This window comes from Carassius gibelio, chromosome B15, assembly GCF_023724105.1.
Source record: "Carassius gibelio isolate Cgi1373 ecotype wild population from Czech Republic chromosome B15, carGib1.2-hapl.c, whole genome shotgun sequence".
NCBI classification, from domain to species: domain Eukaryota; kingdom Metazoa; phylum Chordata; class Actinopteri; order Cypriniformes; family Cyprinidae; genus Carassius; species Carassius gibelio.
This window is the reverse complement of record NC_068410.1, coordinates 2984708-3009693: the sequence shown is the minus strand read 5'-3', so window position 1 is coordinate 3009693 and position 24986 is coordinate 2984708. Positions and strand designations below refer to the sequence as shown.

Sequence of the window (24986 nt, the reverse complement as noted above, 5' to 3'; positions counted from 1 at the left end):
ACATAAACTCGGAGTGTGTGAGTGTGAGAGAAATAAAAAGACTAAGATAAACATCAGGATGTATGCTAGAGTTTCTGTGTCAACACTATGTACTGTACACTGGTCCTGGTGACCCACAACACCTCACACACACACACACACACACACACACACACACACACACACACACCCTGATCTCAGAACTGGACCGGGCCTAGAAAGCAGTCACAGTCTGGATCAGATCAGCTTTATTACTCTCACTCATGTTTATTCTGGATGATTTCATCTTTTGTTGTGCTCTCCTGAAATCTGTATTTAGATTAAATGTTTACTCATTGACACTTTATGAATTAATAGTCTCTAATTGTCAGCGCTGACAGATTTTGTTGATAGTTTTTCCTTTTTAATAAATATTGCATTAAACTTAAACAGAACATTGAATGCTAAAATATGTGAATGAATGCAACTTTTATTGTTCCTGTGGCTCAAGTGGCAGAGCATTGTTAGCAGTACGTTAAACAATTTGCACCATTTGACGTGTCAGCTACCCTTGCACAGGTGTGTGTGTGTGTGTGTGTGTGTTGGCGTGTTTGAGGTTAAAACTGTTTGCCTGAATGCACTGTAAATCGCTTTGGATAAAAGCATCTGCTGAATGCATACATTTAATTTAAATGTAACTTGCGGAATTAAGCACACGTGATGAGGTCACGTGACAAGCGTACTGCTGTTTGAAACATTTATCTTCATGTTGTATTTGTAGGCAGTATGCAGTGACTGTAGTGGGTTTTTATTCCATAGCTGACACTTTCAATAACTCAGAGATCCCAGAATGGAAGTGTCTGCATCTGATAAGGTGAAATTGTTCATAAGTAAGCACTTATTAAATGATATTTGTATCCATTAGACTCGATCAACACGGTTATGTTTGAACGCTGAATTAAAGTCATGGGCTGCAGTCTGCTGAATGTTTGAAGCCCGTTTGTTGCTTCTCCTCAGGGAAGCTCAAAACTTTCCTTGCGGCGAAACAGACAAGCGTGGCAGTGTTACGCACCGAGGAAAAGTATTCCCGCAAACACTCAGTAAAACGCGCCCACGGGCGTTATTTCCTCGTCCTGACTGGATGAAGGGGGTCCAGCCCTCCTGGGCTTCCTCTCTTTCTCCTTCCATCTCTCAGCAAGCCGATCTTTCAGCAGGAGTTTGATGTCTGAACTCTGGGGATCCATCGGCACCCCGCGCGCGTAATTGTTGCCAATACGCTTTCCTCGCGCCCTCGGGTTTCCGTAAATGTTCAAGGAGGAATGGTAAGTATTCTGTTGGAATTATAAGCTCGGGGTCAAACGGGACAGAAGCAGATAAAGTCGGAGGTTTAGGATTCCGCGGCGTGGTTTATATGAACCGGTTCTCCGGATCTGCGGACGAAACTCCGTGTCCATGTGGCGCTTCTGCATCACGCATCAACAGACGGCTCGGTTCCCAATCATGTGGCTGCTCGTGTGCTCCCTCATCGCGGCGCTGAGCGCTGAGAACTACGCCACACAGGCCCAGGTGATGTCCTCCAAAGCGCTGAGGGCTCCTAACGCACGCAGCAATGGTAAGTTCGGAAGACACCGTGACCCCAAAAGTAAAGCGAATGGCATCTGAGCTCAAATGCTTCTCTTTTTCATCCTTTTGTAAGTCTCGCTGTCGTATTAATCAACTTTTTAGTGCATGCATGAAGTCTCAGGTTCACACAGGTGTTCTAGCGAGCAGGTGTAGAAGTTCATCACACTAGCTGTCGACAGGCTCTAGTACTACCAAGCTAACAATATTTGCTCTGAGAACGTTTGCTAACGTTACCTTTAAGTTATTAACACTGACTTTGTTCCTAAATGTGCTCTAAAGTCGTTTTTTAAATTTTTTACAAATATTTTTTCTTTGTTTGTTTGTTATGCAAAAGTAAAACTTTGCAAACATCCTGGGAGTTTTACTTTTGAATGTCTAACATTTAGAAAATGTTAGATAAAAATTGAACTAAAATGTTGCAGGAGAAACATAAACATTCCATAAAGTATTGTTTTAAACCACTTTTAATGATTAAGAGTTTTATCTGAATGTTAACTAAAATGTTTAAGAACAATGTTCTGTGTGCAAAGTATTGTTTTAAACATGAACAATAGTTTTAAACATTGTTTTTAATAATGCATGTTTAAAACCTTTTTTTTTTTGTGCGAACGTAACGGGAACATTACATTGTATCTTTTTTTTTTTAAGTATTATGGGAATGTTACTTTTGAATGTTCTTTTGAACATTCTGAAACAATTAGTAACATTTAACAAACATTAAACTCAAATGTTTCGGGAAAAAAAAACATTCCACGAAAAAGTTACAGACTTAATGTGTTAATGTAATGAGAACATTATTAAAGAACAGCTAATGTTGAACAAACATTCTGTTAACGTTTGTTCATAACTTTGAGAGAACCTTGACAGAACGTGATGGAAGACATTCAGACAATTGCCATGATAGCTGTTTAACCACAATCAAGCACTATGTGGCGTTTTGCATTCATTGCATTCAACACCAGAACTATTTAATATTTCAAACCATGCAAAACTGTTTGCTGAGTCTGTTTACAATAAATGTCACTTGTATTTTATCAAATGCAGTGACATTTAGACATTTTCTAGTGTCTGCTGAAATACTTTGACAGCAGTTACTTAAAATTCATTGCCAAATACTTGAGACAAGTGCCATTAGTTGAGCTCAGAACTTAGCTTTGATATTCTGTGATCTTGTGAATGACATTTTGAAGTGCTGCAGATGTTTTGTGGATGTTCCTCAGTTTTGGTTGGTGTTGTGACCGGTCTACAGCTCTCTGATCGTCTCTGCTCATGTCACATGTCTGATTACAACAGTGCTGTCATCCTCTGTGATAGGAGGATCTTTAACCTGGTCCTGTACTCTTGTAGCTCTAACAGTAGAGTCTGATGATAGCAACACAAGGTGAATGGTTCGAAATGCAGTGTAAATATTGCTTATTAAGATTTAATGTGATGAAAAGCTGATCGTTTTGAGGTCATCCCTCTCTCTCCCTCTGTGTGTGTGTGTGTGTGAGTTGACCCCTGTAATGAATGGTAAAATATTCAATGCAATGACTAATAATAACATGGATTTTTCCAACATTATGAGTTTCACTAATCGGAATATTTGAAGTTTTAAATGGGATTTTTTAAAATCTATTTTGAATAATTTATCATTCATTTAAATAGTCTTGCAGTGCATAATTTGTACTTTTTAATATTTCACTTATCACACTGCAGGACAATTTAAACGAACCATAAATTATTCAAAATGTATGTGATATCTGAATATTTTTTATTTATTTTTAATGACACAAGATTTAAAATGTTCTAGGCACAAATTAGTGATTTTGTTGTGTTTTTAATCTCTACAGTTTTTTTTTTTAAGTTTTACTTTTCAAGTAACCTTGCTTCAAAATTGATGATGCCTTAAAAATTGCATGCAGTCGGGCTATTTAAGAATTATTTAGTATTTTCTGTTTTCACTTTAATTTGTTAATTGTAATGATTTTGTGTTTTTGACATTTTTACCTTAAAATTCCATACACGATTTATTTGCATGAACAAAATCAAATTGAAAGAATTAGGAAATTGTTTAAATAGTTGTACTTGAAACAATTTGCACCATTTGACGTGTCAGCTACCCTTGCACAGGTGTGTGTGTGTGATGTGGCTGTTGTCGTGTTTGAGCATCTGTGACAGAAATGTTGAGCTGTGTGTGTGTGTGTGTGTGTGTGTGTGTGTGTCTCTGTGTGGTAAAACAGCTGAAATATAGTTATTTTAAGACGGTGAGTCACAGGGTGTCCCGGTTCACACCCAGCCATCAGTGGTGAGGAATCTGGAATGGGATTCCCCACCAAACACACACACAAAAAAAGTCTTTAACTTAAATGTTTGAGGGTGTTTCTATTTAGTCGTGTGTGTGTGTGTGTGTGTGTGTGTGTGTGTTTGCGCGGTGGCCTGTTTTCTGTCATTTTTACATGCAGACAGGAGGATGCATCTTCACTCAGCATATTTCTGTCTGTGTCTCACACACAGCTGTCTGCTAGTGCACATTCTTTCATCGTTTTTAACAGAAACCACATCAGGCTCCAGTTAGTCACTCTGTGTGTGTGTGTGTGTGTGTGTGTGTGTGTGTGTGTGTGTGAGAATCCATGACTGTAAAAGTAGTTCTAAAGCTTGACAGACAAAATGACAGAGCCCTCAGTCGCAGATCTGTGTGATGAAGTCATATGATCTGTGTGTGTGTCTGTGTGTATGTGTGTGTGTGTGTGTGTGTGTGTGTGTGTCTCAGGGTGGCCATGTTTCATCATCTCCATTAGCTCAGTGTTTCCTCATGAAATCAGACATCTGTGAGCTCTTATTCCCTTTATATCTGTCATTTTACAGCATGCAGACAACTTATTCTAGGAACAATGTTGTTGAAAGTACAAAAGTTAATTCAAGAAAAATAGATCAAATACTCAAATCACTGCAAAATTTGATTGCCTGTCATTCATAATGTTTTGCAAATTCCCGTTTTCCCTATATACAGTATTCCCAGCTCTCTGCTTCAGCACTTTATTTGACAAAAAAAAAATATATATATTTATTTATATATATATATATATTGTGTGTTGTTGTGCGGAAAATAATTGTTGTATTTTCATGTGATTTGCATTTTAAAAGCCAGGTAACAGGTTAAATAAAAGTTTAACATTCATTTGATTACCATAGTTTTTGATGATAAATATGTTAAATCTTAAGGCAGAAGCCAGAAAAGTTGTATAGAATTTGTATAAACATAATACATAATTCATGGGGCTGTACTGTTAAAATTGTTAAAATATTAATTGACTTTTTTTTTCGTTTTTTTTTTCTTTCTTTTTCTTTTATAAATTTGTTTTACACTGTAAAATAAAAAACTTTTTATTTATTTGTTTCTACCACATTTTTTTGTTGATATATTTGTATAAAAACCAAGTACATAACCTTAAATATGAATAGATAAATATGAAAAATGTACTGTTAAAAAAAGTAATTGGTAAAGTTTTTAATTCACAGTTTCTAGTGGTAAAAGAATCTGCAGAAAAATGCAATCTTTTTTAAATAAATAAAAAATAAAACAATTGCTCCCTAATATTGTTACAAATGTATTAAATGATTAAAGTTTCACAAGCTCATAGAAAGAAAAAAAAGGTTTTGTTCGTAAGAAAATCCAGAAAAATTACAACAGAAAACAGAATTTGGGAAAAAGTTAAAATCACATTTTTTGGGTGAAAAATTGTCCAAGTTACAGCATGTGTTGATAGCGAGTTGAAATGGTAGTTGCTCAGGAACCAAACCGTGTTTGCTTTTTTTAATAAGTCAGATGCCATGTGAGTAAAACACAAGGGGTGGAGGTGAAGTCTGTATCCAGCGTGTGTTTATAAGAGATGACTGAGTGCTGAAGGCTTGGATCTCCTGATGCTGCAGTTGAACACTAATCGATTTACTTTCTCACGAGTGATGTCTTTAGTGTGTGTGTGTGTGTGTGTGTGTCTGTGTGTGTGTGTGTGTGTTGTCAACACTCTCCTCATAAAGCGCTTCATTATCTGTGCTGAACATGTCCTGTGCACTGGAGGCTTGTTTCCTGTGAGTTTTTATTTTTGCAGTAATATGTTCGTACTGTTCAGCATCAGCGCCTTGTAAGGAATATAAACAGCCACTTAAACTCTTTCCTTTCCCAGATTCTCCCAGGATCACGGTGGTTTGTGTTTGCGTAATATAATTAATGCAGAAAACATGCTGCAAAGTGATTCAGAGTCGATCAATAAGAGCATAGTGTATATTAGATTACAGTAGCTCAAACAGTACAGTATTATTCCAATAGCAAACTCTGGACAATCAAATACAGTAGGTTATTTAAAAACGTAAACAGACTTCTGAAAAGCAAAATAATTTGTGGTTTGGTTAAATCAATAATTATAGTAATCCTTCTCTTCTCTTCTCTTCTCTTCTCTTCTCTTCTCTTCTCTTCTCTTCTCTTCTCTTCTCTTCTCTTCTCTTCTCTTCTCTTCTCTTCTCACCATAAACATATAAATGCATTATAGTAATGAGAATTTGGGGATATAATGTAAGTAGAAAAAAAGAATAAATAGGTCTCACTTTCTTTGTAAAATATATATCATTTGAATTACTAAATTATGTATAGACATGTATTTGTATGGAACTATATATATTATGCATTATCTGAGTTTTGCAGATTTTTTTTTTTTTTGTAATTTTTTTTTTTTTGTAGTTTGTGTATGTTTTTAATTATGATTTTATAAAGTTACAATAATTCTGATACACCATGCAAAAATAATACATTATTTTTAGAAACGTTTTTTTTTCAGTTTTAGTTGATTTATAAAATGGAAAATTCTATTTATGCATTCATTTCATTTAGGATTTTTCAATATTATGTTTTTATAAATCATAAAATCTATCAGAATAATTCTAGTTAACAGACCTGGCATGGCAGCAAACGCAGGAGTCTGTTAATGATGTCATTCAACTTCTTCACCATCAATCCTGATGGAACATTTGGTTGCTATGGATGCGAGAACAAACGTTCCAATAGAATGTTAGAGCACTAATAAACTGAGGCGAGTGTGCTGATGTAACGTGTGTTTTGTGTGGCTCTAGACGTCCAGAAATAGATTCTGCTTTGGGTTCCAACAGCGTAACAGTTTCAGCATGATCTCTCACTCAAGCACAGAGCAGCACGCGAGGTGAGAGAAACTACAAATAGATGGACACACACACACACACACGCACATGCACACGTCCTCAGGGTGAGAGTCTGAGTGTGTCGTGCATCGATGCCTCTGTAAGTTCAGCTCAAACTGTCTGACAGCAGGGTCACACACACATACACGATGACTCATAAAGTGTTATGCCCGTGTTTGACCTCTGACCTCTAGCTGTCAATAGCAACACATTTGCTTTCTGAACTCCTGTCCTAGGAAATTCTTCATGTCTTCAGATGGATTTATCTGGAGAGAAAATAGAGAGAACAAGAAAATATATTTTGCATAATTTTAATGGCCTTTTTTGCTTACGAAAAATATGGTTTCTTTCTTTCTTTAATGCATATTTTTTCTTAATATTTTAATTTTCAGTTCATAATTTATATTTTTATTCTATATTTTTTATTACTTTTTTTTGTTACACTATTTTACATGTTTATATTTATGTCTAATTGTAGAATCAAATATGATCTGGGCATGTTTTTATTTTATTGTAACAAGGTACAGTATGTGCATGTAGGTAGATAGGTATTTATTTATTTGTTTTTATTTGTTTTACAAAAAAGTTTGAGAAATATTACCTATTATATTAGATCTTGCTCTGATGATTGAAATGCACAATTGTTTAAATGCTGAGAGAAATAAACCGAGGCCAAACATGAGACACAAAATAATGTTTTTATAAACTGGTCAAATGTATAAGTTCTTGTTGAGATGTCTGTTTCGTAGAGAAATGTTTTTCACTGACTGATTATATTTGAGAGTTAGTTGCTATCGTAGTATTGTTTGAGGTTTGATTTTTATGTGCACTTGCGGTCAAATGTTTATGAACCATAAAAAAAAATTGATGTTAAAAAAAATTCAGCTTTGAAACCACTGGAGTAAATTAAATTTTAAGATGCATTCAAATAGAAAATGGTTAGTTTAGATCATAAAAATACTTCAAAATATTTTCAAAATGTTATATTTTGCTGTATTTTGGATCTAATAAATGCAGCTTTGTGATCAGAAGAGACTTCTTTAAAAAAGCATTAAAAGTCTAACTGTTCAAAAACTGTAAGTTAGTATAGTATCAAGTATTTCTGATAAACTTGACTAAACTTTGTGATCGCTTTATATGTCAATCAGACGGTCTCTTCCTGTCTAAATGGGAGGTTCTTGACCAGGATGACCTTAATTGTGAGACACACACACACATACACACACACACACACACACACACACAGAGGCATTATTCAGGATCTCACACATGAATGCATGTCTAGATTTGTTTATTTTTTTCTCTGCTCGTCGATGGAGAAATATGTCTGTTCAAAACACTTCAGCACAGCACACACCTTTTGATGATATATAATGAGATCAATCTATTATTTATTCTGACTATGAAAGACTCATTTATCAACGACTAAATTCCTTTGACTAAAAGCACATAATGAATTGCAACAAGCCCAGTAAAAGCAATCTATCATGGATGGCATACAGCATTATTTTTGTAGTATATGTACATTATTAATATTTCAAATTAGCTTTTATATAATTTTTTATGTTATTAATTAGGTTTGTTTTTATTTTATTAATTTTTTACATTTAATATGTTATATTAGTCTATTTTTATTTATTTATTTCCAGTTAGAATTTGTATGGCTTCAATTTAAACTGATTTCAGTTAGTTGCCAATTCGGTTTTCATTTAATATTCATTTAATTTGTTTTTCATTTAATATGTATAAATATTTTATTAATTTTCACCTTCATTTAACAGAATTGTTTTTGGATAGTTTTTAGTTAATGGTAATAACAGTGAGCAGACAAAACCTAGAGATATTATAATATACTTTTTGCATACTTTTCAAATATTATAATATTTCCTTAATACCAGGACTAAATGATAAAAAAAAAGTTTGACCATATTACCTAATTAGATATACTTGTAACTAATTTAATATCATAATTTACAGATAAAGCAAATTAAAGTAAAAAATTTGTCATATTGCTTAAGTAAAAATACTTGTAATTCACTTAAGAAAATAAAATAAAGATAAAAAATATAATCTAATTGAAAATTGACCATATTACCTCATTAAAAGTACTTGTAGCTGACCCAATACCAAAATTGACTGATATACAAAAAAATTACCATATTACAAAATTAAATCAATAAAAAAGACGTATTAACTAATTAAATATACTTGTAATACACTTAAGAATAGAATGTGATGATTTACACATTAAATAGAATATAAAAATGCACAATTTTACCTAATTAAATTTACGTTTAATCCAGATATTAATGATAAAATGAATTAAATCAAGTTAAAAATGGACCATATCACCTCAGTAAATGTACTTGTAGTTGACACAATACCAGAATTTACTGATATAACAGAATAAAAACAAATGAAATATTGACCAAATTACATAAATACACTTTTAATTTAATGCCAGACCTAAATTAAATTAAATCAAATAAAAAAATGACTGTATTACCTAATTAAATGTACTTGTAATACACTTAACTTGATGATTTACACATTAAATAGAATTAAAAAGGCACCATATTACCTAATAAAATGTACACTTAATCCTGATATTAACGGTAAAATGAATTAAATCAAGTTAAAAAATGAACCATATCACCTCAGTAAACGTACTTGTAGTTGACACAATACCAGAATTTACTGATATGATAGAATAAAAACAAATGAAATATTGACCAAATTACATAAATACACTTGTAATTTAATGCCAGACCTAAATTAAATTAAATCAAATAAAAAAAGAGACTGTATTACCTAATTAAATGTACTTGTAATACACTTAACTTTAATGAGGTACTCTTTCTGTTGGGTTTTGTCTTAGAAGTGTGTACTGTATTCAGTAGACAGTGAGGCAACTGACTGCTTTTTGAAACATAACCTACTTTCTTCTGTCCTGATTCCTGTCATGAACATTTAATCTGATGTATTTAGCTCTTCACAATAACAGACGACAGCTCATATTTTAGCACGCCAAACTTTAAGAGCTTTTAGAACAGTGTGTGTGTGTGTTCGTGATGAGTGTGTATGTGCAGTGTGTTTTTGTTCTTAAAAAGTTGAAGCAAATTGGTGTTAAAGAATTACGATGTGTGTGAGATTGTGTAAATGAGGCTGTTAAACTGAAAGCTGCTAGACTGTCTCTCAGTATCACACTTGTAGACGTGACATAAGCGAGTAGTGTGTGTGTGTGTGTGTGTTTGTGAGAGAGAGAGAGAGAGAGAGAGAGAGAGAGAGCTACAGCGGCCTTATTCCTGTGTGTTAAGTTCATTTAAAAGCTCATTGGTCAGCATCTTGTCATGGTGATGGATGGTGGCCCTGTTCCTGCAGTATAGCCATAATTACAAGTGTTTGCTGTGTGCATGGATCAGTAAACACTGTGTGTGTGTGTGTGAATCCTATGGTGGTCTTGAGTCAAGGAGCTTTTGGAAATGAAAAAATCATCATGGCTGCATCATTTTGACATCATATCAGGTCACCGTCGATGTCATCACTCTCGTTTAGTGAACCATGAATTCTTTAGTTTTCTTTACAGCGATCAGATGTGCTCATTGGTCTGATTTAAAGATGCATGAACTGTCACATTGAATGATCTTTGTTTTTTCTGTTGCGTAAGATCTGCTATTTTTAATAATTTACTTTTGTGGGCTAAAAGCACGTCTGTCTTTTTCTATAGACCTGTCACCATTTCTCCATTTCTGTCTTCTCTTGTGTGTGTGTGTGTGTGTGTGTGTTCTGTCGAAGATTCTGTGGTCCATTTCAGTGAAATCAGTTCAGATATTAAGCTCAAATTCTGATTGTATGTGCTGAAGAGGATCAGAAGGGATTTCAGGTTATTTCTTTATAATCAGATGTTAATTCAGTTCACGTTTCTGTAGTGAATTAAGTGATTCATGTGCTTCCCCCCAAAAGAATCAAAAGTGAATTTTGCTGTATTTCTAAAGAGAATCAGGAGTCAGTTCAGATCACTTCCCAGAAGAATCTGTGTAAACTCACTTCACTTCCTCAACTGAATTAAAATATAATTAAGCAATTTTTTTCCTGAAGAGAATCAAGTGACTTTCCTGATAAGATTTATAAGAGAATTGTTAATTTTTGGGAGCGAATTAGAAGTGAATTTGAGTCGCTTAAAGCGCATCAGGTGTGAATTCAGTTTACAAATTCTTATTATATTAAGATTCAGAAGCATGTGAAGTCAATTTTCTGAAAAGAATCAATCATGACTTTAGCTCTTTTCCTGAGGTGAATTTTAAAAGTTTAAAAAAAGGTTGTTTTTTGAAAGAGAATCAGAAGTGAATCTAGGTTATTTCCCAAATAGCATCAGAAGTAAATACTCATCTCTTCCTGAACAGAATAACGTTTTTTTTTAAGTGAATCCAAAGTGAAATCTCTTCTTTTCCTGAAGTGATAATTTTCCAAAGAGCTTCAGAAATGAGCTGAGTTAGAAGTCTCTTTTATTTTGTAAAGAGAATTAGAAGTGAATTGAGTTTACTTTAGATCTGGATTGAATCTAAGGTGACTTGAGTTCTTTTGTTTAAAACAAAAATTCAGATCACTTCATAAAGAGCATTAGAAGTAAATTCACTTTACTTCCTAAATGGAATTAGAAGTGAATTAAGTTGGTCTAATTAAATGGTCTATTTTGCTGAAGAGAATTAAATTTGAACTGAATTTATGCTGTTTTCTGAACTGAACTGGGATGAACTGAAATGAAATGGATTCTAACATGTGTATGTGTTGTATTTGTGTATATCCGTGTTTGTCTGTTTGTTTATTTGTTTGTCTCAGAGTAAACACACTAACCTGTCCAAGTTGTGACCAGTAACAGACAGCAATCACCTCACAGACTTGTACCGGAAGGAAGAGGTCGTAATGGTCAAGGGCGGAGGTCACGTCCAGAGCCCGCGCTTCCCCAACTCATACCCCCGAAACCTGCTGTTGTCATGGAAACTGCTCTCGCCGCCCCACATGCGCATCCTGCTGGAATTCGATGCTCAGTTTGGACTGGAGGAGGCGGAGAATGGAGTCTGCAGGTGAGGGGGGAGCTTTAGAGTGGAGGAGTACATGAATAATGAATTAGGTGGGTTTAACAATTTTTGAAGTGAAGAGAATTACATTTTCTGGTAAGACAGAGCTTCGGCTAGATGAGTTCATGAATAATTAATTAAAACTGTTTAAGAGTTTTAAGTGGACGACAAACATGTTTTCAGGTGAAGGTGTTAAATATGTGAATAATAAATTAGATCTATTTAAGTGGACGAGGAGAATGGAGTTTTCCTGTCAGGGTGGAGATTCGGATAGATGATTTCAAGAATAATGAATTAGATCTATGTAAATGTTTTAAGTGGAGGAGGAGGAGAAAGGAGTCTGCAGGTGAGGGCGGAGCTTCAGGGTTACGAGTTCATGAATAATTAATTAGATCTATGTAAATGTTTTAAGTGGAGGAGGAGGAGAATGGAGTCTGCAGGTGAGGGCGGAGCTTCAGGGTTACGAGTTCATGAATAATGAATTAGATATATGTTAAAGTTTTAAGTGGAGGAGGAGGAGAATGGAGTCTGCAGGTGAGGGCGGAGCTTCAGGGTGAACGAGTTCATGAATAATGAATTAGATCTATGTAAATGTTTTAAGTGGAGGAGGAGGAGAATGGAGTCTGCAGGTGAGGGCGGAGCTTCAGGGTTACGAGTTCATGAATAATGAATTAGATATATGTTAAAGTTTTAAGTGGAGGAGGAGGAGAATGGAGTCTGCAGGTGAGGGCGGATCTTCAGGGTGAACGAGTTCATGAATAATGAATTAGATCTATGTAAATGTTTTAAGTGGAGGAGGAGGAGAATGGAGTCTGCAGGTGAGGGCGGAGCTTCAGGGTTACGAGTTCATGAATAATGAATTAGATCTATGTTAAAGTTTTAAGTGGAGGAGGAGGAGAAAGGAGTCTGCAGGTGAGGGCGGATCTTCAGGGTGAACGAGTTCATGAATAATGAATTAGATCTATGTAAATGTTTTAAGTGGAGGAGGAGGAGAATGGAGTCTGCAGGTGAGGGCGGAGCTTCAGGGTTACGAGTTCATGAATAATGAATTAGATCTATGTTAAAGTTTTAAGTGGAGGAGGAGAATGGAGTCTGATTGTGAGGGCGGAGCTTCAGGGTGAACGAGTTCATGAATAATGAATTAGATTTATGTGAATATTTTAAATGGGGGAGGAGAATGGAGTCTGCAGGTGAGGGCGGAGCTTCAGATTTCATGAGTAATTAATTAAATTTGTTTACAGGTTTTAAGCAGAGGTGGAGAATTGGGTGGAGCTTTGGATGGAACCGTTTATGAATAATGAATTAGACCTATTTAAACTGTTGTGAAAGTGTCTTTTTGACTCTTTGGGTTAGTCTGTATGGTAAATATTTTGGCAGTTTAACAAGCATCAAAACCAAAAGCCCTCTACATAGCTATAAATTGGATTTATTCATAGAAACGTTAATCTGGGACCTCCAGGTGAATGTCCTGCATGGTAAAATCAACTAAAGTGTGAGAGAATTACAGGTTTGGTAATCATTCTGCATTTCTGGACTAGAAATAAAGGCCTGAAGAGTTAAAACATGATATGAATATTTAATGAGCAGAAAGCCAATCAGAGCGAGTGTGCCCAGTGTGTGTGGAGTGACTCTCGGGTTACGGGTTTGTCCTTGAGGTTAGAGGTTTTACTGTGAATCTGATACTTTATAAAGACCCTCGAGACATTGAGACTAAAAATAAAGCAGGAAAAACACAGAGGAGAGATGAGGTGAATTTATTGGATGATAAAGAGGCAAGAAGGGAAACAAGTAGAGAGATAAGATACTTAATTGTTACAGGTATATATATTATTCAGTCTAAAATCCAATAATTTATATGATATAGATAAAAGCATGACATTACATTACCAATTACTGCATTGGTTTTGTGTATGACTATGTACCCTGTGCAAGCACTGTTATTATAAACTAAAACTATAAATCATTCTTGTTCATTTATATAAAGCAGAAATAACAGAAAATATAATTAGATGAAGAACTTTAATTACAATGCATTAGAAATGTTGCATTGGCAACGAACTAAATAATAAAAATACATTAAATCTAAATAGAAAAATACAAAATATGAATAAAACTTAGAAAAATTGCTAAAACCGAACTGAAAATATGCAAACAGTCAGTTCAAAAATACTAATAGATACTATAATAGCATATAAAGAATGCTAAAATAACGTAAAAAATTGTAATTGTGATTACAGCCAAATCACAGCAGATATTATAATCATATGATTGTTCCTGTAGCTCAAATGGTGATGCATTGCTTTAAAAAGTGCAACGTTAGGCGTTCGAATCCCAGGGAACACATATTAGGAAAAAATTGTAAGCCTGAATGCAATGTAAGTTGCTTTGGAAAAAAGCGTTTGCTAAATGCATAAATTTACATTTTAAATTTATGTGAATTTTTTATCTAATTAAATGTATTTGAGGAATAGAAACAGAGCATTTTTAAGGTGGCCCTGCAGATGTGCTTGATCAGGTGTCTATGCTTCAGGTTTACACCTTGATCAGGTGTCTATGCTTCAGGTTTACACCTTGATCAGGTGTCTATGTACTGACAGGTTTGTGTGTTTCAGATATGATTATGTGGAAGTGGAGGATATTTCTGAAACCAGAACCATCATCTGGGGCCGCTGGTGCGGACAAAGAGCTCCGTCACAGATCACCTCCAAATCAAATCTCATCAAAATCACCTTCAAATCGGATGATTACTTCGTAGCAAAACCAGGATTCAAAATCTGGTATTCACTGCTGGTGAGTTTCTCTTCTGTTTGTATTATTGCTGTTTATTTTAGAAATAAATTAATACCTTTGTTCAGCAAGGATGCAATTCATTGATCAAAAGTGTCCAAAATTACATGTATAATGTTACAAAAGTTTTTGTTTCAAATAAATGGTTCTTTGAAGCTTTCCTATTCATCAAATAATCCAATTTTCATCAGCACACCTGTCTTCAACATTAATAATCAGAAATGTTTCTAGAGCATTTCTGGAGATCATGTGAAAAATTCAGGTTTGGTCACGAAATAAATGATATATTACAATACATTCACACAGAAACGTTATTTAACATCATTTCACAATATTACTGTTTTTTTTGATGACATAAAAGCTGCATTGGTGAGCAGAAGAGAACAAATCTTAACCCCTACAAACATATTAAATATTACACACACACACACAAACATTATGTAAAATTATCAGTTGGGTTTATCAGCTTCTTACCTGAAATACTTTTTTACCTTAGATGAACTTACAAAAGTTTGGCTTGATTAAGACTTTTGTTTCTGAGCCAGAATAAGACTGACAAAGAGAGGTGCGAGTGACAGTACAAGAAAGTGAGAGAGCGTGAGACTGAAGTGAATGTGTTACTGCGGTAAAAGCACTGATGCAATGCTGAAAGATCCTCCCTGTCTTAACGGAGTAGTCTGAGCTTAGTTCTCTCTTTATTGCATGTACATGGAGAAGCTCTATAATGAGAAATGACAGCTAAAAACATGTCTTAAAATCAAAAGAATCATTCACCTAAAAATGTGCTCACTGTCAGGCCACCAAAGATTTAGAGGAGTTTATCGTTTTTAGCAAATGTATATTTTTGAGTGAACTACTCCTTTAAGACTGTTGTTGTCTTTTAATTGCACAAACAGATGTGGAGAGTTTCTCTTCGGGAAGATGATGTGTTTGTTTCATAGGTCTTTTGTTAGCATTATCTCATGATCTTTTCAAAATATGGTCCAGTTGCCAATGGTTATGATGTTTGTTCTCATCTTTTGGGATAAGTGAATGTTTGCATATCATAATTGTGCCTTTTTGTTCAAGGTCTGTGACTACAATTAGAGAATTTTCCTTGAACGTCTCTAAGATTTGCATATTTGTCATAAACTAATAATGCATGAGGGGTTTTAGTTTATATTTGTTTATTTTTATTCTATAGAAGGCAACTTGACTTAAATTAGGATAATTTTAATGAAATGAATTCAATGTTCATGTTCTTTGGAGAAAATCCATAATTCTCAAATCGACTTCACAGGTATCATTCTGCTGTTTTAAAGTGCTAATTATCTAACCTAAAGTTCATGTAAAGTTAAATATTTAACTTAATTGATGCATTGAACAACGCATTAACGTTTCTAAATGCGAGACTGAATAGGCTATGCAGAAGAAAATGTTGCTTTAATGTTGAATTTTTATTTTGTTTGTGAAATTTTATATACTTTATTATAGAGAAATTATGGTTACAATTTATTTGAAGCTGTCATTGTTAGTGTAAGTATAAATTTAAGTACTGAGTAATATTAAGTACTTATCACTATTACCATATATGATTAGGTTTTGGCTTATGGTTACTTGCATGTTGTTTATGCATAATTAAGTGTTATTATAGAGTAAGTACATGTGTAACAAGGAAAACTTTAAAAAAGTGTTACTGAAATGATGTGATTATAAATTGCATGTAAATTAGTGTAACAGTGTTTGTGGTTGTTAACATTAATATCTGAACAAACGGAACAAAGTCACTTATTATGGATGCATTTATTTGACCAAAAATACAGTAATATTGTGAAATATAATTACAACTTTTTTTGATAATTTAATTTGATTTTAATAATTGCCTTTTCATGCATTTTCTGCTTTTATTTATATATATATATATATATATATATATATATATATATATATATATATATATATATATATATATATATATATATATATATGTATATATATATATATATATATGTATATATATATATATATGTATATATATATATGTATATATATATATATATATATATTTCTTCACCTGCTTATCCATAGTTATGTCAGCAGAAATGTAGTTTCGGAGGTAGAGCAAGTTATTATATTTTGATGAAAGATTTTTTTTAAACAGCAAGCACTGTTGAATCCTTCACAGTAAGAACAGGAACATGTTTAGAAAGTAACCACGTCACATGGTTGAACCCTGAAATTGCTGGACTTCAGGTTCAGGAGTAGGCACTTTGTTCAGTCTGATCTGTCATGTGTAATTCCCTGAATCTGCGGTATTCCTGACATTTCCCCATTCCCGCTCTGCTCCGGACGTCTCTGTAGGACACAAGCTGTGTGTGTATGTGTGTGTGTGTGTATGTGCATGACATCAGAGGCCATAGAGACATGATCTCTGATGGGAAACATCATCATAACAGACCACCCGCGACCTCTGATCCCCTCCTATTGTTTGCATTGCCGCAGGAGCAGATTTATGTAAGGAGTGTGGCAGCACAGGGAAGTGTACTTTCATAGCATATGTAGGTTTTAAAGTAAACTGCATGGAAAAACAGAACATGTCAGTTTTCATGGCTTTGCATTTAAATTTCTTAGTTTATATTCAGTTTTATTTTTAAGCAATGGTTTCATAAATTGCTTTGTAGTTTTTATATTGTGGGTTTATTTTTATTTTTTATATATTAAAGTTTAAGTCTTAGAATTTTAGTCAAAGGTGTTTTTCTTAATACTTATAGTTGTAGTAAAGGTGTCTTAATACTTGTAGTTTTAGTTAAAGGTGTCTTTCTTAATACTTGTAGTTTTAGTTAGAGGTGTCTTTCTTAATAATTGTAGTTTAAGTTAAGGGCGTCTTTCTTAATACTTGTAGTTTTAGTTAAAGGTGTCTTTCTTAATACTTGTAGTTTTAGTTTAATGTGTCTTTCTTAATACTTGTAGTTTTAGTTAAAGGTGTCTTTCTTAATACTTGTAGTTTTAGTTAGATGTGTCTTTCTTAATAATTGTAGTTTAAGTTAAGGGTGTCTTTCTTAATACTTGTAGTTTTAGTTAAAGGTGTCTTTCTTTATACTTGTAGTTTTAGTTAGATGTGTCTTTCTTAATAATTGTAGTTTAAGTTAAGGGTGTCTTTCTTAATACTTGTAGTTTTAGTTAAAGGTGTCTTTCTTTATACTTGTAGTTTTAGTTTAATGTGTCTTTCTCGATAATTGTAGTTTTAGTAAAGGTGTCTTTCTAATTATTGTAGTTTTAGTAAATGTGTCTTTATACTTGTAGTTTTAGTATTGACAAATATACAATACTTAGATTTTTTTTTTCTTTTTTGTTAGTTTTTAAGCACTTATTTTCAGAGTTTTTGTTTATTTTGTGTTATTTTATGTCAGCTTTCAAAATGTCGAAAATTGTGGACATTTTTAAGTAAACTGCAGGGAAAAATTGAGAAGTCAGTCTTCAGAACAAGGTTGTTATACTTTTGCACTTACAAAATATATATATTTTTGTTTGATTTGGTCTTTGAAATGGTTCAGCATTTGAAAGCTATAACTTGTAGTTGATTTAATTAAGCATCATTTTATTTTAGTTTTCAATTGTTTTTTTTTTTAAATGTTATGTAATGCTTTCAAGTATGTTATATTTGGTTTTAGTTTCAGCAAAAGTTTATTGAATATAAGTTTAATTTCGATTTCATGGCTGTTCATTTACATGTTTTATGGTAATTTTAAGTTTCCATTTTTAGTTTGTTTTTCAGTATCTCAAAGTTATAATACTTGCAATTTTAGTATAGACTATAAACTATAAGTATATTTTGTTTAATTTTAATATGGTTTTCAACTGCAAGTTTTATTGGATGCCCTTTAGTTCAGCATATGGAGGTTTTTAAAATCACTTGCTAGGAAAGTCATTATTTTCATATTTTATTAAATATTAATTCCATACATGTCTTTTTAATCTTTTTTAACTCTTTTTTTTATTATTATTTATTAATATACAAGAATGTTTTTATACCAATGATAGTTGCAATATACAATAAGGAATGCTGTTCTGAACACACTGTCTATATTCTCCAGTCCATCTCTCTTTCCTCATTATGGCTGTATAACTGTGGAGGTGGATTGATGGCCTTGTTAATTCGGGTCTCCTGATGGTTGTGTAATGTTCCCCTGTCGTTTATGGCCACTTTTAAATGCAAGCGCTGTGATGTCTGTAGCCACGCCTCCTCGGCTGGTGACATCATGAGTGATGGTGTTTGTGTTGCTGATTGCTGCTGCGCGTCAGGAGGGTTTCCAGTCAGGATTTATCAGCGCAGATAATGACTTTCCCAGATTTCCCATGCCGCTGATGTAGAATACATAAATGATGACAAAAGTTTGAAGTCTCTGTCTGTTTTTCAGGACAGCTCACCTCTCGCGTCTCTGACCAACTGGGAAGCAGTTACAGTGATGTCCGTAAGTATTACACACTTCTAGATGATGAAACATGGTCTTAATTAAATGGACACGGTTTCTTCAGTAGATCCCAAATGGAGACGTTTAGGAGAATGTTCCCCCTGCTCTGGAGCTTACAGTGATGCAGAGCAGATGTGTTGCAGGAAAGTGGGATTTTACAGTCTGTGTCTCTGTAGAATTTCAGGGAGGTTTCTGGGACGGACACACCGCTGTCTGCGGTCGCACTGGACAATGACATCGCCAGCGTCAGCTCGGTGGAGGAGCTCCTGAAACACATGAACCCCTTCACCTGGCAGGAAGACCTGGAGCAGCTCTACACACACACACACCACTACAGACCAAGAGCTTTCCACACTGACCGCAAACACAAGCGTGAGTCTCACACACACACACACACACACCCCACTACAGACCACGGGCTTTCCACACCGACCGTAAACACAAGCGTGAGTCTCACACACACACACACACACACACACACACACACACACACACACACACACACACACACACACACACACACACACACACACACACACACACCACTACAGACCACGAGCTTTCCACACTGACCGTAAACACAAGCGTGAGTCTCACACACACGCGCACACACACACACACACTACTACAGACCACGAGATTTCCACACCGACCGTAAACACAAGCGTGAGTCACACACACACACACACACACACACACACACACACACTACTACAGACCACGAGCTTTCCACACCGACCATAAACACAAGCGTGAGTCTCTCACACACACACACACAGACACACACTACTACAGACCACGATATTTCCACACCGACCGTAAACACAAGCGTGAGTCTGACACACACACACACACAAACAAACACACTACGTACCACAAGCTTTCCACACAGAGTATAATTAGAGGATTCTGGGAATGTGGAAAATTAGTATTGGTTGGGAAAGTATCCTTAAAAAATGTTTCATAAATTAAAGTTACATTTATCTTATACATCAATTATTAATTATTTATTTTTGGAGGAAATTAGAGGATTAGAGGATAAATAAATTAATTATGTATTATTTATGCCATTGTTAATGGAAGCCTTCCATAATGGTCCATAATGTTCAAGAAGTGAACATTACAGGCATTCAGTTCTGCATGACACACACACACACACACACACACACCCACACACACACACACACCACACCATTATCCATTCACTTTGTTTTTATGAGGCAGACGGAGGTGATTTCCTCCCGTCTCTTCATTTAAACCTCCCTTCCGCTCTGTCCATCCAGAACAGATTGTGATTATGTGAGTCATAAGTGATAAAAAAAATCCAAAACAACACACTGGAATGTTCTTCACAAAGTACAAACACACACTCACACACACACTGATCTTGTGTCCCTGATAAAGGTGAAACATTGTAAGGCCAGTGGAGAGTGTGTTAGTTAGGGTTTCTGTGTCTGTTTGTTTGTTACTGGGGTCAGGATGTGGTTTTATGTTCTCTGTGTTTGTAGTAAACCCCGTCCGTCTCGCTCTTTCCCTCTCAGTCGATCTCGACCGTCTCTATGATGACGTGAAGCAGTACAGCTGCACTCCACGCAATTTCTCAGTGAATCTCCGCGAGGAGCTGAAGGCCACCAACGCCGTGTTTTTCCCACGATGCCTCCTGGTGCAGCGCTGCGGGGGAAACTGCGGCTGTGGCACGGACAACTGGAACTCCTGCAGCTGCAGCGCTGGAAAAACCGTCAAGAAGCTACACGAGGTATCCCACAATGCACTTTGACGAATGACTGTTTTCAAGCAGGTTCCCAAACACTCCCTCTATCTGCCATTGGTCAGTCAGACAGATAGTCCTGCCCCCAGCGTGAACTGTTGAAGTTTTTAGCATGTAGGAGCGTTTGTTCTTCCTGTGGAGTTTGAGCGAGTGAAGTGTGATCCTCTCTGCTTATCAGCTCCAAACACACACACATGCTGTATTTTGTGTGCTGAAACTCCAGTGTATCTCTCCATCCATTTGCGTTCCATTATCCTATAGCGCTCTCTCACACACACACACACACACACACACACACACACACACACACACACACTTGTCTCTGTCTGCCTTCACTCGTTTGTCCGTCTGCTGCTGTTTTCCTCTGATCGGTCGTGACTAGTGTGACACTTTTTGTTCTGTTTGAGATTATCAGCAAATGACACGCGAAATCCATTGAGACACACACACACACACACACACACACACACACACACACACACACAGAGTAGTGTTCTATCTGAACTGATGACAGTTGTAAAGTGTGCTGTCTGTCTCTTCTTCTTTCCCGTTTCTTTTTTTTTCCTTTTTTTTTACGTTCTGAAATAATAAAACAAATGCACACAACCCCTCAGGTTTAATTAAGAGGAAAATATAGAAATTCTCCTTCTCCTTTCATGTTCTTTGGTTTTTATTGTGTGCATTTTGTTTAGTTATTTGTATTATTATTTATTATCATCAGTGTACGTTGGTTCTTTATTCATTTAGTGTTTTCAGACTGTCAAGGTTGATATGATGTAACATAACTGATATAATTCAAATGTTTAACAGGGTAAACATGTAAAGTATTTTTAATGAATGTTTTCAATTATTACTTTATGATAACTAATGTTATTAATAATGTTAACAAATGGAATCTTTTTGTTTTTGCAGAAATATAAATTTTAACTAGAAAATATTTTATATATTTTATGTTTAATATATTTTTGAATTTATTAATTTATTTCATTCATCCACATTCTGCTGTAACTTCACAACATATTAACACCATTAACTGAAAACACACACTTGGTAACATTTCAACCTGAACACTGTCTGACCCAATCTAGTGTTAATAATCAGAGTGAAGCCTCATGGGATGTCTGATGCATTCTGGGAGATGTAGTTGCATTTAAAGAGATCTGACACGGGCAGCCGCAGAGTGATTGACAGCTGTCACAGTGCTGTCATTGTGTAGAATAATAGACTGTTACCCACGGCAACATCTGCTAAATGTGATTGGCTGCGGCTGTCAGTGCTGACTAATGTGAAACACACACACACACACACACACACACAGATATATTAGCTTCGGTACAGAACATATGACACATCTAGAGATCAAGGGTCAAGGACAGATATTGATTGTTAAACAAATCAATGAAGACAAATCAACTGATCATTCTCTTATATTTCCTGCCCTGATCAAACAAAGAAATATCGCACATGCAGCTTTGGCTTTGGTTATTTTGATGAGGAATAAACATTGTTGCAAACTGTTACAGTTAACAATTCTAATGGAATGTTCTGGGTTTAATTCTACAAACCGCATCTGCTGCTTAATATCCATTAACACAGAAAATCATTTAGACTTACTCTTTAGTTTATTTTTCAAATTGAACTTGCAATAGAGACCAGTGCCTTTCTTTTAAGTTTTGTTTTGTATAGCAAGGTTATTTTTTGTTTTTATTTCTTGATCTTTATATTTTTTCTTACTTTTGTAATGTAATGTAATGTAATGTAATGTAATCTGTATGTTATTAATTTTTTTTTTTAGCTTTTTTCCCCTCAGTTAAAATTGCACTTTTAATTGTTATAGTTAAAGAACAAAATTAGCTGAATTCAATTTTTATGAACAAGTGTAGCAAAATATTTAAAATTTAGGTTAATTTGGTCAGGTTTAATTCTCAAAGAACAACATTTGATAAATTAGATTTTTTTTGTTGTTATAGTTTTTTTTTTTTTTTTTTTTTGTAGAAGTGAATTTACAGAATATGTTTGATTTGTTCAAGTTAAGTTCTAAACAAACTTTTTTTGTTTATTTTTATTTTTTTTACATTTAGTCAGTAAAGAACAACATTTGCTGAACAAATTTATTTTTAGATAAATTAAGTAGAATTTAGCTGAATTAGATTTTTCACATTTTAGTTGTAAAAACAGTTTTTTGATTTTGTTCAATTGTTAAAGAACAAAACGTTCTTGTCTTGTTTTCATTTTTAAAAATATTATAGTTAAGCAACAAAATATGCTGATATTTCTATTTACATTTAATTGTTGAAGATCAAAACTTGGCAGTTGAATTTTACATGTATTGGTAAAAAAAATCTTGATTTTTTTTTTTTTTTTTTTTTTTTTTAGTTATAGTTACAAGTTACAATAATTTATTTGATTTAATTGGTTATAGTTACAAAACACGTGCTAAATTTATTTGACTTGCAAAAAATAAAAAAATTTACTAGATTTCTCTTAATATTTAGTGTGTGTGTGTGTGTGTTGTCAGGTGCTGAAGTTTTCTCCAGGTCTGAGTTTCTACAGGAAGAAAACACGAGCTCACTGGGTTCTGGAGGAGATTCACCTGCAGCATCATGAGAGATGTGACTGTGTGTGTCAGTCTAAACCGCCACGATGAAAACACACACACACACAGTACGCCATTCAGACATATAACTACAGGCCATGCGTCCACCTAAACAAAAAAACACAACACACACACTTGTCTTCAGTTTTCTTTCCAGTGTTAGGACTCCAATATAATGTAGCTTCTCTGTTGCAGTTTTATCTTTATGTTTATATGTTGTTGTGTCCAGTAAAGTCACATGGAACTCACCAATGGAATGTAAATGAATATTAATGAGGCTTTTGCTCTCTGAGACCAATCAGAAGTCAGAGTTCCCTGAAGGGGCGGATCCCTCACAATCTGATCCAAGCCAATGTTATTTATTAAAAGAACTGTCTTTGTCTTTTTATATCTGTGATCATGCTGTTGTATGTGGCTTTTTTCATTTTCTTTCTTCTTTGAGTGACTCATGAAAGCACATTCATTTCCAAAATGAAAAGAAAGAAACTTTTAGGTATGGAATTTGTTTGTATGCATTAATTTATGACAAATAAACTCATTTAACCACTGTAGAAGCATGTTTCTGTTTTAAAATATGATCCTGTAAGTCATAATTTTGCAAAATGCATCTCATAAGAGAATCTATCACAATAATAGCTAAGCACGTCACACTAATGAGAAGCTTTCTCGTAATTGAGTTGGATTTTTATGAGTCATCATTACTAGATGAATATTTTCTCAAGTCGTGAAATATTGTAGTTCTTTACGATTAAAACAAGTCATGAGAAATTCAGTTTGTTTCTTGTCGGAGTAGTGCTTTTTGGAAATGTAAGCTGTTCTTAATTAAAGGATTTGGACTGGCATTAATTAGGAGTCGTTGATAAGGCAGAGAGCTGAAATCATTTAGTTGTGCTCAAGATCATTTGTGTTCCATAGATTTCACATCTCAAACGTATATCAGAGATGATCAGAAGATCACATTTAGGACATTTTATAAATGAGGCTCGAGGTCATTTTTACATGAAGTTTCACAAGTCATTATGAGAAAGTGTTGAATTTTTAATAGAAAATGCTTTTATGAATTTGTATCAAGACATTATTGTGTGAAATATTTCAATGTATGCATGAAACTATTACTACATTCATTTTTCAAGTCACTGAGAAAAGTTTGAATTCTGATGAGAAACTAGGTCATTTAATACATGAAACGTTCTCAGTTCATTAATGTGAGTTTTGAAACTTTATTAGTCAAGTCATTATGAGAAATATTTAAATTTTTATAAGAAGTTCTTTTTTACATGAAATTTCTCAAGTCATCATTATGAGAAAGTTTTGAATTACATTTTTGAATTTGTAGAGAAACTAAGCTAGTAAATCTTTTGTGAGAAATGTTTGAATTTCGACGATAAACAAGTCATTGGTATAAAAAAATAAGTCATTAGAATGATAGATTTTGGAATTTTTATGGAAAACCGATTATTATGTGAATTATTATTATTATTATTTATTTTTTAACTTTTTTTTTTTTTTTTTTACAAAAAACTAGTTACATTAAA

At 34.2% G+C, this 24986-nt stretch overlaps 1 protein-coding gene across 6 annotated transcripts; it reads left to right on the top strand.

Annotated features, from left to right (window-relative positions):
* Positions 1–705: 705 nt before the first annotated feature.
* Positions 706–24005, top strand: LOC127972778 (platelet-derived growth factor D). 6 transcript variants are annotated; one of them, XM_052576546.1, is made up of 8 exons: positions 706–832; positions 976–1570; positions 11645–11855; positions 14462–14639; positions 19034–19087; positions 19264–19459; positions 20629–20843; positions 23374–24005. In XM_052576546.1, exons 2-8 carry the CDS (start codon positions 1411–1413, stop codon positions 23500–23502), a joined length of 1143 nt encoding a protein of 380 aa, XP_052432506.1. In that variant the 5' UTR covers positions 706–832; positions 976–1410; the 3' UTR covers positions 23503–24005. The 6 variants fall into 6 exon arrangements, with proteins under 6 accessions (XP_052432506.1, XP_052432508.1, XP_052432510.1 ...); XM_052576548.1 differs by lacking the exon at positions 976–1570 and having other exon boundaries at positions 794–848; positions 11669–11855; XM_052576550.1 differs by lacking the exon at positions 976–1570 and having other exon boundaries at positions 814–832; positions 11669–11855.
* The last annotated feature ends 981 nt before the right edge of the window (positions 24006–24986 follow it).